Source organism: Hipposideros armiger, unplaced genomic scaffold, assembly GCF_001890085.2.
Source record: "Hipposideros armiger isolate ML-2016 unplaced genomic scaffold, ASM189008v1 scaffold_84, whole genome shotgun sequence".
In the NCBI taxonomy this organism is placed as follows: Eukaryota; Metazoa; Chordata; class Mammalia; order Chiroptera; family Hipposideridae; genus Hipposideros; species Hipposideros armiger.
In genome coordinates, this window is record NW_017731434.1 from 672,596 (window position 1) to 688,940 (window position 16,345).

The 16,345-nt window shown below is 36.2% G+C and overlaps 1 protein-coding gene across 2 annotated transcripts in view; it reads right to left on the minus strand.

Annotated features, from left to right (window-relative positions):
- ERICH3 (glutamate rich 3) overlaps window positions 1-16,345 on the minus strand; it is a 101,500-nt gene that overhangs the window by 17,202 nt on the left and 67,953 nt on the right. For both annotated transcript variants that reach the window (XM_019644053.1, XM_019644052.1), the window contains 2 exons: window positions 11,994-12,230; window positions 1,972-2,421 (listed from right to left, as the gene is read on the minus strand). In XM_019644053.1, coding sequence (XP_019499598.1) covers window positions 1,972-2,421; window positions 11,994-12,230 — 687 coding nt within the window. The remainder of the gene's footprint in view (window positions 1-1,971; window positions 2,422-11,993; window positions 12,231-16,345) is intronic.

Genomic DNA, 16,345 nt, shown 5'->3' on the forward strand with positions numbered 1-16,345 from the left:
GCTTTGCAATCCACAGGGTCCCTGTTAAAACCACTTAACTCTGCTCTTATAGGGTAAAAGCAGCCACAGATAATACGTAAATGAATGAACATGGCTCATTTTCAATAAAACTTTATTTTTCTAACAATGAAATTTGAATTTCGTGAAATTGTCACATATACCATATATTATTCTTCTTTTGATTTTTCCAACCATTAAATATATATATACACACATATATATGTGTGTGTATACATATACATATACATATACATATACATATACATATACATATACATATACATATACATATATATATATATATTCTTAGTGTATAGGCAATACAAAAAGAAAAGGTGGTAGGCCAGATTTGGCTTGTGGGCTAAAGTTTGTCAAACTATGAGTTCTAGAGTTATTTTTTAACTTATTTGAAGGTTGTATCCCTTGCTATATCCCACTATCTGGAATATTTTTATCCTCCTCCATTCCACCTTTAAAATCTGATCTAACTTTCAAAGCCTTCCTCAAACAAATCCTTCAAGAAAACTTTCAAGGTGTTCTTAACCAAATGAAACTTCTCTTTCTTTGAAACTCTATAGCATCTGTGTCTTTTCTGGTTGTTCATATCACTAACTGGCCTTTGCGCAGTTATTAATGTACCTATCCTCCCTTTTACCTTTCATGGGAGGAACCCACTCTTATACATTTCTTATTGACCTTACTGCCCTGTACATATAGAAGGTTAATAATAATGGTTGAATTGAAGGATAACTATTCATCATCCTCAATTCCTACATGAGGGCCCAGTGGTTTAATAACAGCTTTTCAAATTCTAAAAAAAAAAAAAAAATGTTATAGACATTAAAAGTATTCATAGCTTTTAAAACACAGATGGATTTTAGTAATAGCTAAATGTGAAAACAAATTTTATCTTGGAATTAAGGAGAATGCCCACCTTGTAGGTGGGGGAAACAGACGAGAGAGAGCAGGAAAAGGATTGAGATACAAGTTACAGGGCCCAGGGTGCTACATGAGAGCCAAATGTCTGGCAGGCACAATCCGACTGTTCACAGGACACAACTTAGTCCTTTAACTGTCCTCCTAAAGTAGGGAAAGGTATCAGACCTTTCATATGACTCACGTACTAGGACCTGCTTATCCTGAGATGTTCCTCCCTCTTCCCATGTCAAATGGAACTGTCCTACACACCCAGAAACCTCCTGGATGGGGGAGTTTCTCAGCTTCAGAAAACTAAAAATAAAGTTTAGAGTTGTCTATTAAATTTTCATATTTTTATCTAAATCTAAATTCCCATTGCACAGATAAAATTGGACATTTTTAGAAACTGGAACCACTCTGCCTGAATTCAAATTATAAGAATGCTTATTAGCTGTATAATCCTTACCAATTTACTTAACCTCTCCAAGACACAATTTTGTCATCTGTAAAAAGAAGATAATGATAAAAGAACCAACTCATGAGAATAATGAGCTATTGTGAGGCTCAGATGAGTTAATATATGTTTAGAAGTAGTAAACACCTATCAATGTTAGCCATATATATATATATATATATATATATATATATATATATATANACACATACACATACACACACACACACACACACATATAGCTAAGAACAAATAACATTGCTGGTATTAAATAACTTCTAAAAAGCCACACACACCCTTGCCTTCAAGGCATCTATCGTGTTTTATTTGATTCTTGAGATAGAATTACCATAGGAAGAAATTTACAAAGTATAGGAAACAGGCTGTGTAAGAATTATCAAGTAATTTTTAAAATGCAATAGAAGGAAAACAGCAAGCTGAAAATACATGTACGATTACGTGACAAAGAGAAATAGGAAAAAAATTGAATCCCTCTGGCATTATCACAATAGTATTTCCCAAGCTTTGGCAGAATGCAATGACCAAATCAGCTTCCATGCATGAGGACAATGGCAGGACAACTCAACGGCCATACTTACCACCTTTCTCCACATTACAGGGACCTGCCTTTTTGTCTTTCACCTTAGCAGTGCTTCCTTTCCAAAGCTTACTCTTATAATTTTCCTTTTCTTCCTTGGAAAGCTGTCCCCTGGACTTCTCAGATGTGCCTTTTGCAATCACTTGGGTTCCTTTCTCAGTTTCTTCTTTCAGAACATTCTCCAAGCTTTCATCTGTGGGCAGAGGCGTGGTCTCCACATCTCCCTTTATTATTTCATGGTCTTCAATTTTGATTTTTAAGAAATCCTTAGTTGGAAGGTGGGGTTTTCCTAGCTCATCATTTCCACTCAAATCCTGAGAAGATGAACTTCTGGCGCTTTCATCGGGACTGTTTTCAACATGTGCTTCCCTGTCCCCCAGTGCAGATTCACTGTCACTGCAGCTAGAATATGGGTGACTTCTGGATGAAGATGATGAAGCACTTTTTATATCTACAAATAAAAAAAAATGATGACATCATTGTTTTTCTGTAAAGTAATTGGTTTAGTTGTGGGAATTATGTTAATTAATCATCCTAAAATTGTTCAATATAGTTTAATACATTTGATAGTTTTCCCATATATTCTACATAGTTGTCATGAAAAACAACAAAAAACACAAAAGCCCCCCAAAAAAAAACCAAACTATGTAATCTGTGAGTCTATAGAAGTTTTCAACAGGAAATCACATGTAACTAAAAACAAACTTTGTTTAGTTTTTGAAAGCCATTTTATAGGAAACCCTTTGTAATTATCTAGTATTTTGTTATAGAAGAAATTGAATTATCTTTTACTTGCTCAGCAAGAACACTTATTTCCTTATTGTCTTGGATAGCCACAGTATTCGCTGTGCATAAAATTAAAATTTTTATCTTCTGTAACGCCCACCACACTAGTAACCCTGGTAGCTGTGTATGGTAAGAAGATCTATACATTTGCATAATACCTAAACATGTAATAAATAGTTTAAGATGATGGTTGTGCATGTGTGCATGTAGGAGTTGTTGTTGTCTTATTCTGGGTTCCCCAGAAGCAGATGCTGAGATGAGAATTCACATGCAAGTGATATATTAAGGAAATGCTCCAGGAGAAATTCTTACAAGTGTTAGGGAACAGGGCAGGGAAGGGAAGGAGTCAATTAAGAGAGCTATTTCAAGAAACATCTCAACCTCAGTCTAATCCCATAGGGATCTCTGAAGTCTAAATTATATTAAAAATTTTCCTCCCTTGAGGAAGAGGTTGGGCTTTCATACCCTGCTCCAATTAGACATGGCTACCGGCCACCCTCGGGGGACCTAACTTCCTTGGCACTTCCAGGCTCTTTGTGCCTGAGGGTAGAACAACTCCAGGAGCTCATGGCTATTCTCTGAAGAGTGCAGAAGGGTGCCGAAGGGTGGAGAAGCTGGGGTGGACACAGAGAATCTGTAAAAGACATTCTAGGGGATCTAGAAAGTGCACTTACGTAATAGTATGGATATGCAGTCCAGAGACTTACCATAGCCAAAAATGGTTTAGTACTTACTACCCCAAAAACTTTCAAAAATCTCCAAGAAAATAACATACACACTGAATCTCAATGAGGAAGATGTACAACTGAAAAGTCACAGCATACACTGTTATGGAGCAGGAAATACAAACTTGTTTGTGATGTTTCAACCAATATATCTGTGTTTATAATTGTTTTTTATAGAATATATATTCAAATGAAATATCCTACACTTATATGCTGCTTAGCTTTCTTATGTTCTCTTCTCTGTGTGCTCCTTACTCTTTTTTCTGTTTCTTTTATTTCTGCATGGCAGCTGTACAGATGGCTGTCTTGGCTGATGCAGTTTAAGGGAAGAAATACCTGCCTTTCCTCTTATCCTCTTTCCTTGGTCCCTCCAGCCCCAGCGGCTCTCCATGACAGGTCTTATCATTTCAAGTATAGTCTCAGGGACATATCAGAGTTTCCACAAAGATTCGAGAGACTCTTTTTACTGCTGCGCCACAGCAGTAAAAAACAAACTCTGAAAAGCCTTTAAGCAACAGAAACCCTTAAGTACAATTCCAGTTATTCTTATCTCCCAACTACCTTGACAGGCACCAGATGACCACTGTTTCTCAAAGGAATCACATACTTCAGCCGCTCATTCTTTATTTCCATTTTATGAAATCTGGATATGCTGTCTCTCTGTAGGGAACATAGCAGATCAAGGACCATTGTTCTCTATGTTATTTGTGCTAGTTCAGAAAATGTAGGGACTATGATCTCCCCCTCTCTTCAGCATCTCACATTTATCTATTTATTATGAAAAACAACTCCTGTTTGCTAGTGGTTTGATCAATGCCTTTCATTAATTGCACAATTAGCACAAGGGTAACATAGTGTTACCCTTGTTCTGCAGTTCCAAAAATATTCTTATCAACCCACTTAATATTGTCATGATGATTCTTACTTTTAGCTCTGAAAGTTGTTCACATAATAAAAATATAAGTGCTCCTCTATATTTCTTTAGTAGCTTCTACTAATTGTATTATTTTATTTCACATCACCGAAACACACTCTGGATCAATTTTGAGGCAGTCCTTTAGAGAATGATTGGCCGCGAAGTGGCGAGGGTACATGACCTCCCACGTAAACTTATTTCAGTTTTCAAATTTCTCTCTAAACTAGTCATATAATTTTGTTTCACTCTCATTTCTTATTCTCATTTTCATACAGAGACTGGGGCAAGACATTGCCTACAAAAAAGTTCAAAATGCTTTAGGGCCATGGAATGGGATTTTCAACACAAATTTTATTTATTCTCTTAGAAATAAAGCAAGTTTTTTATAGAAAGGATCTTTTTATAGAAAGGAACTTTCAGGGCACAGATGCAAAATTTTTTATCACTAGGAGGGAAAAAGTAATGTTAGAGGCATATTGGTAATTAACTCCATCTCCCACCCAATTCCATTTGCCTCTCCAGTGTTCCCTGCAGGTGCTGACATTAAAAGAATCTGCTCCTGGTAAAGAAATGATCTGCACCTGTTGCCTGGGTCCTTGACCAAAGCCAGCAAGTCTGGTGCCATGGTTCCATGTCCTAAGCAGAATCTCTGACTTTTCTCTCTCCACATTCAGACAGTCCCTAAATTTTTCAATGCCTTCTCTTTCCATGTCACTGATAACTGTTCCTTCTTCTGCATCACTACTATTTTACACAACATGAGCTTGAGAAAAAAATAATATGTTTTTCTGTAAGACAAAGCTAGGTGTTCCAAGGCTTAACTTGGCTACTTACTAGCTTTGACTTTGGCTATGCTATTTAACTTCTCGAAGCCTCTGTGTTCTTGGCTGTAAAATGGGGATAATTCTACTTGATCTCTATAAATCATTGTAGAAATTACATGACAAAAATATAACCTAATCAAATTATGTAATAATTTCTTTATGACTTTCAGATTTTCTTCCCTCTGTGAAGTCATACATGCTAAGTATATCCTAATAAATTTCTTTCTTATGAAGTTATTCTGTACATTATATTAAGAATAGTAATCACAGTTACCATTTATATATTAAGGAAAAGAAGACAAACCTTGATCATGATTATGTACATGTGTACCAATCACTTAGGTAAGCACTTTATAAGCATCTCATTTGATCTCATGGAATAGTTATTTATCTTATTTTTCTAGATTGTTCTAGATCTTCTAGAACATAAGGCTTAGTGAAGTTAAATAATATTCAATGGCTATTAGCTATAAAGTAGCAAGTTTTATAAAACTTTTGTTTTTTTGATGACCCACTATAGTAAAACCCAGACCCCTCCCCCTGCCAAATGGCCTGCAAACAGAGAGCATCTATTCTCACGGACCCACTATGGCTTCTCTTAGCTAACTTCCCACCGTTAGCACTCCAGGATGTCAAAAGGAAAATACTGCTCTACAAACATCAGAATTCATGGAATTCATAGTCTTCCCTCCCTTTTATATCTCTAGTGGTCCTTCTCATTTTTTTCCACTACTCTAGAACCCAGACAAAGTCCATTTAATACACTCTGAGGCACACAATATGAATACAAAGCAAAAGACAGCTGTCAAAACCTTCCATGGTTTATTTATAATACTAACCATGATGCTATGTGTATGAAAATATATGTAATTTAGTTATTTGTCACTTAATCACAAAAATTAAACACACAAACACACACACACACATACACACACACACACACACACACACACACACACACACCAGTAATCTCCAATGTTTATACTGCCTGCCTATCCAACTTGATATACACCTAAGGGCAACAACCACACACACACTCACAGTCAACATCACTCCTGCACAGCAAATTCAGGATGAACTCTGCTCTCCCTCCTCATAGCCGAGGCTCAGAATGGTCCTTCACCTTCCTACCAACTTACATAGGTTCATTCATTAAATCCATATTGAGCACTTCCTATGTGTCAGGCAATGATCTAGGTATTAAAGATACAATAAAGAAAAAGGTAGGCAGGTCTCTGCTTCCACACTCTAGATCTGCGGTTCTCAATCTGTGGGTCATGACCCCTTTAGGGGTCGAATGACCCTTTCACAGGGGTCGCCTAAGACCATCGGAAAACAAAAAGATATTTACATTATGATTCAGAACAGTAGCAAAATTACAGTTATAGAGTAGCAACGAAAATAATTTTATGGTTGGGGGTCACCACAACATGAGGATCTGTATTAAGGGGTCGCGGCATTAGGAAGGTTGAGAACCGCTGCTCTAGATGGATACTGCTTCCTTTTGCATGAGCACAACAAAGCAACTGCTTTATTAAGTTATTTGTTCATTCTCCTAACAGTGACTCAGGATAGCTCTCTCAGAAGCTGCTGCTATACTGTTTTGAACCAATTATAAGCCCTGACCTTAGTTCTCAATCATTTCCTCACCCCCTAGCATGCACCAGGATTTTATCACAGTTTAAATTCACCATTTCCTCTATTAGTGTCCTGATTTTTAACTATTTTGTTTCTGGTTTACTAGCTTAAAGCCAATACATACACCTCAATTTAAGTGTACAGACTCAAAATACATAAATTCAGTTAAAAATTTAGATCATCCCAATGACAATACCATGTATCCCAACCCAGTGGACCCAGTACTTTTCTGAGCTTTAATATGAATTATGTCTCTTTTTCCCATTCCTTAGGCCAAGGGTTCACAGCAAAATCTGCTTAAATGCTGCTCCAATTTTCTTCTAATTAACCATGACACATCAATTTATATTTATACTGTTAATTGTATTAGTACTTCTGTCTTGATTATACTCAAGTCCATAAAAATTTATTTATATTTTCTATTAGATACTGTGGTTCAGTCAATATGTTCATGTACAAGAACACCAAATTACACAAGTGTTTTGTACTCAATATTGTTGAATGAATGTATGTATGCCTCATGAACGTAGAAGTAGAAATCATTAAATTCCAGCAATGAACAGTAGCTAGTTATTTGTCATATGGGAGAGCATATGTCCTCATACTGAGAATTCATTACTCAATTCATCAATGAGACAAGCATATACATTACTTTGCAAGAATAAATATCTATAGGTAAATGTAGAGATAGCAGGAAGAAAAGAAAAAATGAAGTTCCTCCACATTTACATTTCATTGCACTTTATAAACTTAAAATGAATACTTAAAATACTGAGAATATGATCAACTCATGTGTCACATTGTGCTACCTAAGTCTTCTTACATTTATCCACTAGTCAATCAGCTGTGCATTCCACAAGATTTTACTGGGTACCTGGGCAGTGTCTTTGCGATGTTCAAGGCAGATTCAAAACTGTACAGAGAAATAACTCATGGAAAAGTATTTTATGTGAACTAAAAGATGCTGCTTCACTTAAGTATTCACATGAAAACTATGACTCCCTACAACTGGAAAGTGAATATAGATTGAGGAATTCTTACCATTATGCAAAATGAAAGTTTGGCTAATCGTGCAAAAATCACGCATATAGACTTAGATAAGAAGACCTCCTACAATCTTCCCCTAATCCTCTCTGGCCCAAGAACCAGATAAGTTACTCTGAAGTTTGCAGAGTGGTCTCACAGCACGTGTAATTTCAACACGGAAGGAGCAGACGTCCTTCATCTCTCCAAGCCCGTAGCCAGGAAGAGAAACGAAGAGTGGGATTCTTGCAGTCAGGAAGTCAAGTAAACAGAATATTTGTGTGACTCTGGGATTTTAAAATTCTATGAGGCCTACTTCTTTAATAGACTGGAAAAGAGCACAAGTGAAGTGTTGTGCTTCTTACTAGAAAAAAATATTTGCTTTAATTCTTAAGTCCTTTTCTTTGTATTCTGGGAACAAATTCCCTCTCCCCACCTCCCTCGCCCTCTCACACCTTTCTCATAAGGAGCTACTTAGTCTTTACCTCTTAGTCACAGTCACTATCATCCAAACTGCCCATAAAAGTATGAAAGTATATTCTCAGTGACGTGACACTTTCACCTTAACCTTATAACATTCATCGACCACAATATTTCTTCAACTGGTGAATTAGTGCCTGGGGCTGCCAACACACATGCAGAGAAAAGTAAGCTGTCCTTCTTTTTAAACGATGGGAAGTCTCACACATCATTCCTAAACCAGGGTCTTCACTTCGTCAGCTCCCAGTCCCTGGCACTCTATCACCCACAGGCTGCTCAGCACAGTGTATTCATCAAGGCAGGCCACGCAATTGTTAGCTGGCAGTTTAAATGGGGCCAACTTGTCACGAGAGTGACAGCCTGGGCAATTGTTTGCCCTCTGGGAACAGGTGCGGGCAGGTTCAAATGAAACACATCCAAATACTAACAGCAAGGTTCTTAATCATGTCAATAAAAAGGATGTACTGGTGTCTGGGATTCAGTGGTCACAATCTGCCTCTTACACTTTTAAAGATGAAATGCTGTCTGGCTTTTACATAGAGTGCTCCAAGGACTCCATCATGTCATTATCATTTTTAATACGTGCTAGGCGTTTGCTGGATGAAATCTCTACTTGTGATGTTCCACATGCTAAAAGGCATGTTTTTAAATAACATAAGGTCAGGTTATCAAAATAAAGGGATGGAAAAATAAAAGAGCCTGGAGGTGGAGAAAAGAAAGAGTAATAAAGAATGGGATTTTACATCAAAGTAATGGCAAACTTTTAATGTAAATTCCAAGGATGCAAAGAAGCGCTAAAAGGATGGCTTAATTATCTCATTATTGAAACAACAAAATAAAATTGTTGACCAATTTAATTTTTGGCTTTTAAATTCCCCAACATTTACGGACTCGATTTTATATGTTCTAATAGCTTTTATTTCATACCTATTTAAAATATTCTATATTCTATATCTACATACTGCAGTGATTTCTATACAATGTTTTTCAATGAAATTCCAAGAATAATCACATAGCATAAATATAACTAGATATCATGGCACTAACAAAAGTACCATAGTATTCTTAGTGTTAAAAAAAAAATCAAGTAATTGCTTAATATTTACAAAATACCTTTTAGGTAATCCCCCCTGTGAGGAATAACAAAGACAAGATACAATTCTATCTTTCATCGTGTAATTCATGCATATATTATCAAGTTGTTTAAATAACTTGAGGGGCAAAAATTAACCCACATGAAACAATAAGTGAAAAACGAACTACTGAATGAATGACAGTGTCATAAAAGAGAGAGCTCAGTGAAGGCTGTCGAAGTAGGAAAGTGTCATGATGAAGAGGGGGATGAGCTGGAACTGAGCCAAAGGTCTGGGAGAAGACTGGGAAGTCCATCCAGGGAGGAGAAACATAAACTTGGGCAAAACTAGAAATGTCCATTCTTATTTCCTTTGTTTTAAAATAAAAAAAATAAATAAAAAAAAACAGAGGCTAGAGAATAGGATAAGATGAAGAGCTCACAATAAATGCCCCTAAAATGTATACTTAAGGAAGCATAATCCTTTTATTGGGTGTATTTGTTTTAATTGTAAATAAATGGATATATTCTGATTTGGGGAAACATTTTTTTTTCCAAAGTCAGTCTCTGAAGTTGGGTAATATTTGTGTCTTGGCTCCACCACTTTCCTGGTTGTGTGAATTATTTAATTTCACCATTTCCCAGTTCACTTATTCATAAAATGGAGATAAAAAAGAAAAAGTACCTGCTTGTTTAAGGTTGTTTGAGGTAAATCAAATAATTCATGTAAAATATTTAACACAGTGCTTAGCACAAAATAGAATCTTAATAAACAATACCTATGGAATGTCTTTCCAAACACAAGATTCCAAGTATTTATAAGTAAACAGTATTCATTGTTAAAGCGTACATATTACTGTCAGTTATTCAATAATTACAGGTCTAAACGATTAAAGCTTTTACTCCAAGGAAGATCAAGTGCTGCCTAGATCCTCTGTTTGAACATAAAAAGCTACTCTTTCTTTAAAAAAATCCATTTGATCCCAAGAAAGCAAGGTGCTTGTATAGCACAAAAATAATCCCCAGATGACCACATATTGACAGAATGTACTGAATCTTTATGAAATCAACATTTGACAATCCTGCACCATTACTGAAGACATTAAAAAATTGAGTCCTTTGTGTTTTGAACCAATTATATTTAAATGCAAACACACTTGCTATCCTTTTCCAAGTTCAAGTCACTTGTATGGTTTCTTTTAAAATTTATTCAGGTGACATCACTTTCCATAGAATTCTTTAACTTTCTCTATGCCACACAGGAACATAAACTTAAGTCCAACATTCACATTCAAATTGAGAAAAGAGTTTATATATTAGGCACACCTAGAAACAGAAAATTTTAAGTATTAAGAGAAATTATAGAGAAGACCCAGTTTAAAACTTTACAAAAAAATACTTCAATGCTTGGCTATATTAACCAGTCATGAGTAGTTCTTTCAACTGTAATAAAAATGATAGCAAACCTTGTTTTCAAGTTTACTGACAGTTAACATCATTCTAAATGTTTACATTTTGCTGCCTTCTTTATTTTGACTGTCAGGAAGCTTAGGATTAAATTTGTAGTTCAAGCATAGTCATGATCCCATCTATGGTTACCAGTATAATTGTCTTCTCTTTTACTTTACATAGCTTCTTTATATTATTGCCTTGTATATGTGTGCATGAAATTATGGACAGGTTTGCTGGAATTCTTTCTTGAAGAGAATGGAACTATAAATATTTGCTCTTGTGATTACTTGACTACTTAATTTATTCTTATTTTATATTATCCTAATATAGTCCTTGAATTCAAATATTTTAGATTTTATACAGAAAAAAATTTGAGAGGTGAAAATGAAGAGCAAGTCAAAAAGTCATCATAATGGCCTCATTCTCTAGCCTAAAGCAAATGGGTTCCTTTTTTACTGGACATTATTTTGTTGAATTAGGGTCTTTAGAAAGGTCTTAAAAATCTAAGATACACCTCAGCTGATGAGGGTTTCTTTCTCTACCGGAAAAGCTCTGTATTTTCCCTGTGAACATTCAGAGTTATTTTAGGTTTGAAGATAGTGAGCAGGCCACCTTTGCCAAGAGAGTAAATCCTTCCATAAAACTATTAATATGCCAGCATCTTGTGTTCAAGGTAAGTTGAGAAAAGAACTGAACCTAAGGCAGGAATCTTCAACTTTTCCTTTGAGTACAAGCTACTTTTCATTTTTCCAAAGCCACAAAATGGTGTGTGTGTGTGTGTGTGTGTGTGTGTGTGTGTGTGTGTAAAAGGGAATAGTTTAGGATTAAAAAAAAAAGCAATAATTTTCTAAGTAAACAGAAGATGCATCACTACAAGTTTTACCTGACATCATGTTGTAAAATACTAACAAACTAAGGAAAGAGGAAGGATTAAAGAATGACTCCATAATTTGGATATCTAGCTAAGACTAATGAATCAACAGCCTCTGGTTATGAAATCATGCTCTAAACACTCCCTTGAAAGAAGATTATCTCACTAAATACAAGGAAAAGTAGTGCACGCACTCGTTAAACAGCCTATGTCGTATGATCAGCTAAACAACTTGCCTTCTTTATCCTCTTCCAATTCACTCTCAGAACATCCATCATCCTCATCTTTCACATTGTCATCAGCATTTGCTACCTTCTGTGACAAGGTTTCACTCTTCTTTCCAGGGTCTAAATGATCTTTTTCATCGTCTGAGGGTGACTTTAACATTCCATTCACTTGATCATCAGCCTGTCCTTCTTCATTAGCGTTCTCATCTTGTTTCTCCTCATCTACTTCAAAATCTTCTTCATATTCTGAGAAAAGAAAATCTCCACTATGAGAATGAAAATAGAATCACGGATACTTAACCCATTTCACTTTAATGAGAACTTTGACTCCATTATCCTCTCTCCTCAGGGTCTTTCTTCGCTTCTTTTTCACACAATTAGTGAACACAGAAAGCTAACAGCAAATGATCAAAGATTGCAATCAGTTACATACACAAGAACACAAAAGAAATGAAGCTCTAAATGACAAGCCTGAAACCTAATAACAGTTCATTTACAAATGGACATCATCATCTATAATAACCAAAATGAACAAGAGAACTTGATAGAAAACAATAAATTAGAAATAAATTAAAAATGAAGAGAACAGGAGTATAATAATGAAAGTTAATTTGGAGATCCAGTGAGGTCATAATTCATGTGAAGAATGTTCAAAATATTTGGATATCAAGTTAATGAATAGTGAAGTGGAAAAATTTAATTAATCAAGTCCAAGGGCCCTGAAAAGTAACACTGTGAAAAGCATTTTTTGAGAATCAAATGGACATCAAGAAAAGGCATTATGAAGGATTCTATACCTAGGCCAGAACTGCAATCGTATGCATTATTCATCCCTACAATGAATGAAATAACTATATTCCAAGGATAAAAATTCTTATAAAATAGAATATTCATGTCACAGCCACTAATTTGTTTCATTCCCTACAGAGGTGCAACAAATCTGTAGCAGAAAAAGAAAATTGCCACATCAGATAAGCTCCAGCTGTCCCTTGTGGTTATAATTTTTCACCTTTCATATTTAATTGTTCCCCTTTTTTCTTCCACCAAAAACTAACAATCTTTAAGTGACAACATGCCAAGGATTGAGAGCAAAAGGATTTCATGCAGAACCAATTAAGCAAATAAACAATCATCTTTAAAATGAAAATTACAGGGAAAATAAAGGTTTCCCTATTTTGTATGTTCTAGTTACTAGATATTCTGGTTTCTTTTCTACTGGTGAGGGCCTCTTGGGTAATTACTTGAGAGCTATCCTCCCTGTCCAATGAAAGAAACTTAATTTAGAAATGCATGCCCTGTGCATATGAAGAAAGCTCTGTTAATGCAGAGAATGTATGAGGGAAATGTACAAAGAAAAGTGAAATCAGAAATTTTAATGAATAAAGGCAAAGAGAATTCATCACAAGAATTTTTTTCATGAGAAAGATTTAATATGAACAAAAAATGCAAATTATCAGTAAATCAAAATTATAAAATAAGCAAGATGATGAAGAATTTGGTTTATATAGCATGAAACAAACAGGAGATATAATAAAAACAAATAAATATTTCGATCCAAATATTTCAGACCAAGTAATAGGATAGTTCTTCACTTGGCCCAGTTATCTGTCAATCAATAAGCCTTTATATGGAAAAGGATCAAATTGCAAGATAAAAGACATTACAATAACACAACCATTGAAATCTCCAGTTTTTGTTGAGAAAATAAGACATCGGTAAGTACACAAGTGATACTGTACTCATAGTATTTTTTATACATGGTTTCAGTAATGTTAGTTTAATGCTACTGGACTCAATTGCTATGTATTTTTATATAGGGCTTGATTAATTATATGAAATAGTGTCAAATGAATGGAATGGATTCAAAAGGGTGGAAAGTGATCGGAGATCATGGAAGACTTCGTAAAAGAAGGTTAGGTTAGCTACAGAATACAAGCACACAGAGAAACACACACACATACCAGTTTACAGATATTTGCTAACAAGCAAGGGGCCAGAGAGACTACAAGTGAATTGCTATAATCCCATCAATAATATTAGATAGTGGGGGAAATGTGAGGGTTCTGAAGTCAGTGATGTGCCCAAGCCCCAGTTTAAACACTCACTAACTGTGCTTCTTCACAAACCGGTGGTGAGTATTAAAAGCAATAGAGTATTAAAAGCAATAGAACATACAGTGCCATGGCCATTGAGTGCCTAATCAATATTACAGATTAGTAGTAATAGTGATTGTGATTGGAGGTGGAAGGAGTTGGTCGTAGAACAGGAGAAATCACACACAGTATGTGCTCTATACTCATTAATGGAGGCACCTGCTTAAAATCAGAGAAGTACAAGTGTCCACAGTTAGGACACAATTACAGCTATATTATTGAAGCAGAGCACAAAATCAAAGGAACATAGAATGAATCACAAGAACAGTCACCGCATCCTATTTTGCAGGAGCTTCCGTGTTTTTCCCCAAAATAAGAGCTTTAAGACTGCCGTGGCTTTATTCTACCCATCACTATTATCACATCTAAATATTAGCCTTCTATTAACGCTACTAGCATTGTAGCTGAAAGCACACCTCCTTTGCGTCATCTACTCGTATGTTTTCAATGTGAAAGAACTGGTGGCATGCTTTCTGGATTCCTTTTCATCGTTTCTTCTTTTTCCCCCTTCTCATCTTCCTTCTTCCAGAGAATTTAATTAGCTTGTTGTTTATCATCCCCACAAATGAGGAAGTGAGTCAACGTGAGGCCAACATCCATCCAGCTGCAGCCCTCCCTCTCTGACCTCCACTCTAGCTTCTTGCTGCCCTTACCATCAGCGGCTGGCTGTTCTGTAGAAAACTGAAGCCTTGTTGCTGCTGTTTCGTTTTCTTTTTTTAATGGAAATGGGTAATTAAAGTCCATTAACTGGCAAACACAGAAGAAAGATCTTGGAAAAGCTGTATTATAGACATAAAGTATGCTACTGATAGCCCTGGTCATGTTGGTTTAAAACAAAATAGATGAAGAAAATGAAAAGCCTCGATTAAAACGTGGCTTTAATAAACCTACACGTTTTGAAAGTTCAAACAAACAAACAAACAATCCCATTTGCTAATCTGTCTGCTATTGCTGTTGCTGTAGCTATCTCAATTCTCAGTCTAGATAATAATAAAGACTAGAAGACATCACCAAGGGAGAGAGGTAACTGGGTCAGCCTTATGAGTGAAATCTTTCTGAAGACAGTCACATTATTTCAGTAAGAAATGAACATAAAATTCACTGCTATACCAGCCCTGTGATTACTCTCTTGGCTTACTGGAACCCTTCAGCAGCAACACGAGGAGGTGCGGAAGACGATACCCAGATGTGCCCTCTTGCTGATGCCAGCCCTTCCACAGATCCTCCCAGCCATGGCTATGCCTCCTCTAATCCAGGCTTTGCCTCCTGGGTGTAAGAGGGACACGGAGGCAACTCCCACTTCTGATTCTATGGATGTGTATTGCCCACAGCCAGCTAACATCAGGGATAGCTTGTACAGAATAGGAAGTTGGACAGTATTTGAAATTCTGGGCTTTGAAATTAGACGAGCCTGAGTGTTGAAGGGTAGCAGAGCATGCCACCCCATATGACACTTAGGAATAGGATTATTTTGATCTAAAGGCAATTGAGGAGGAGTAGATGTAAGAAAAGAACTCGGCCCTCCCCTTACTTGTCTAAAAGCGGGTCATAAATTTGTAAAGGTGTCTCCCCTCCCTTCTCTAGGACAGAAGTTAATCACAGGAGACAACACTAGACCCTGATCATCTCAGATATGGCACCAGAGGAATCAGCATAACAAATCTCAATAAAACTAGCTTTTATCTACTATTGTTCCCCCATGTATTTGCCTTCCCACAATTTGCTGCCCTAGAAGCTCAAAGCCCTTTTCCTTTGTCTTGTCACTTTTCTAAAACTGAATGGTTCTTTTGTTAAGATGCCACATAAACCCAAGTTCTAGCCATCCCTTTGAGTTACTCAGCTCTGAATGTTCCTGTGTGTGTGTTTGGTGCACATGCTAATATCTGGGGGGGTTTCCTCTTGTTAATCTCGTTTGTCAGTCTGATTTACAGGGACTCAGACAACGAGCCTCAGATGGCTAGAGGAAAAAGTTTTCATCTCCTACAGTTTGAATCCTAGTTCTGCTACTTTTTCTCTGTATGTCTGAGCCTCAGTTTCCCAACTCATAAAATAGAGGTGGTTATAATATCTACTACATCGAATGGTGAGAATGAAATTAAACAGTGTGTGGAAAGTGGTGCCTGGCCCTTTTATTATTGTTATTATTACTACTATATTTAAGAGTCAGTGAGTGTGTGTGTGTGTGTGTGTGTGTGTGTGTGTGTGTGT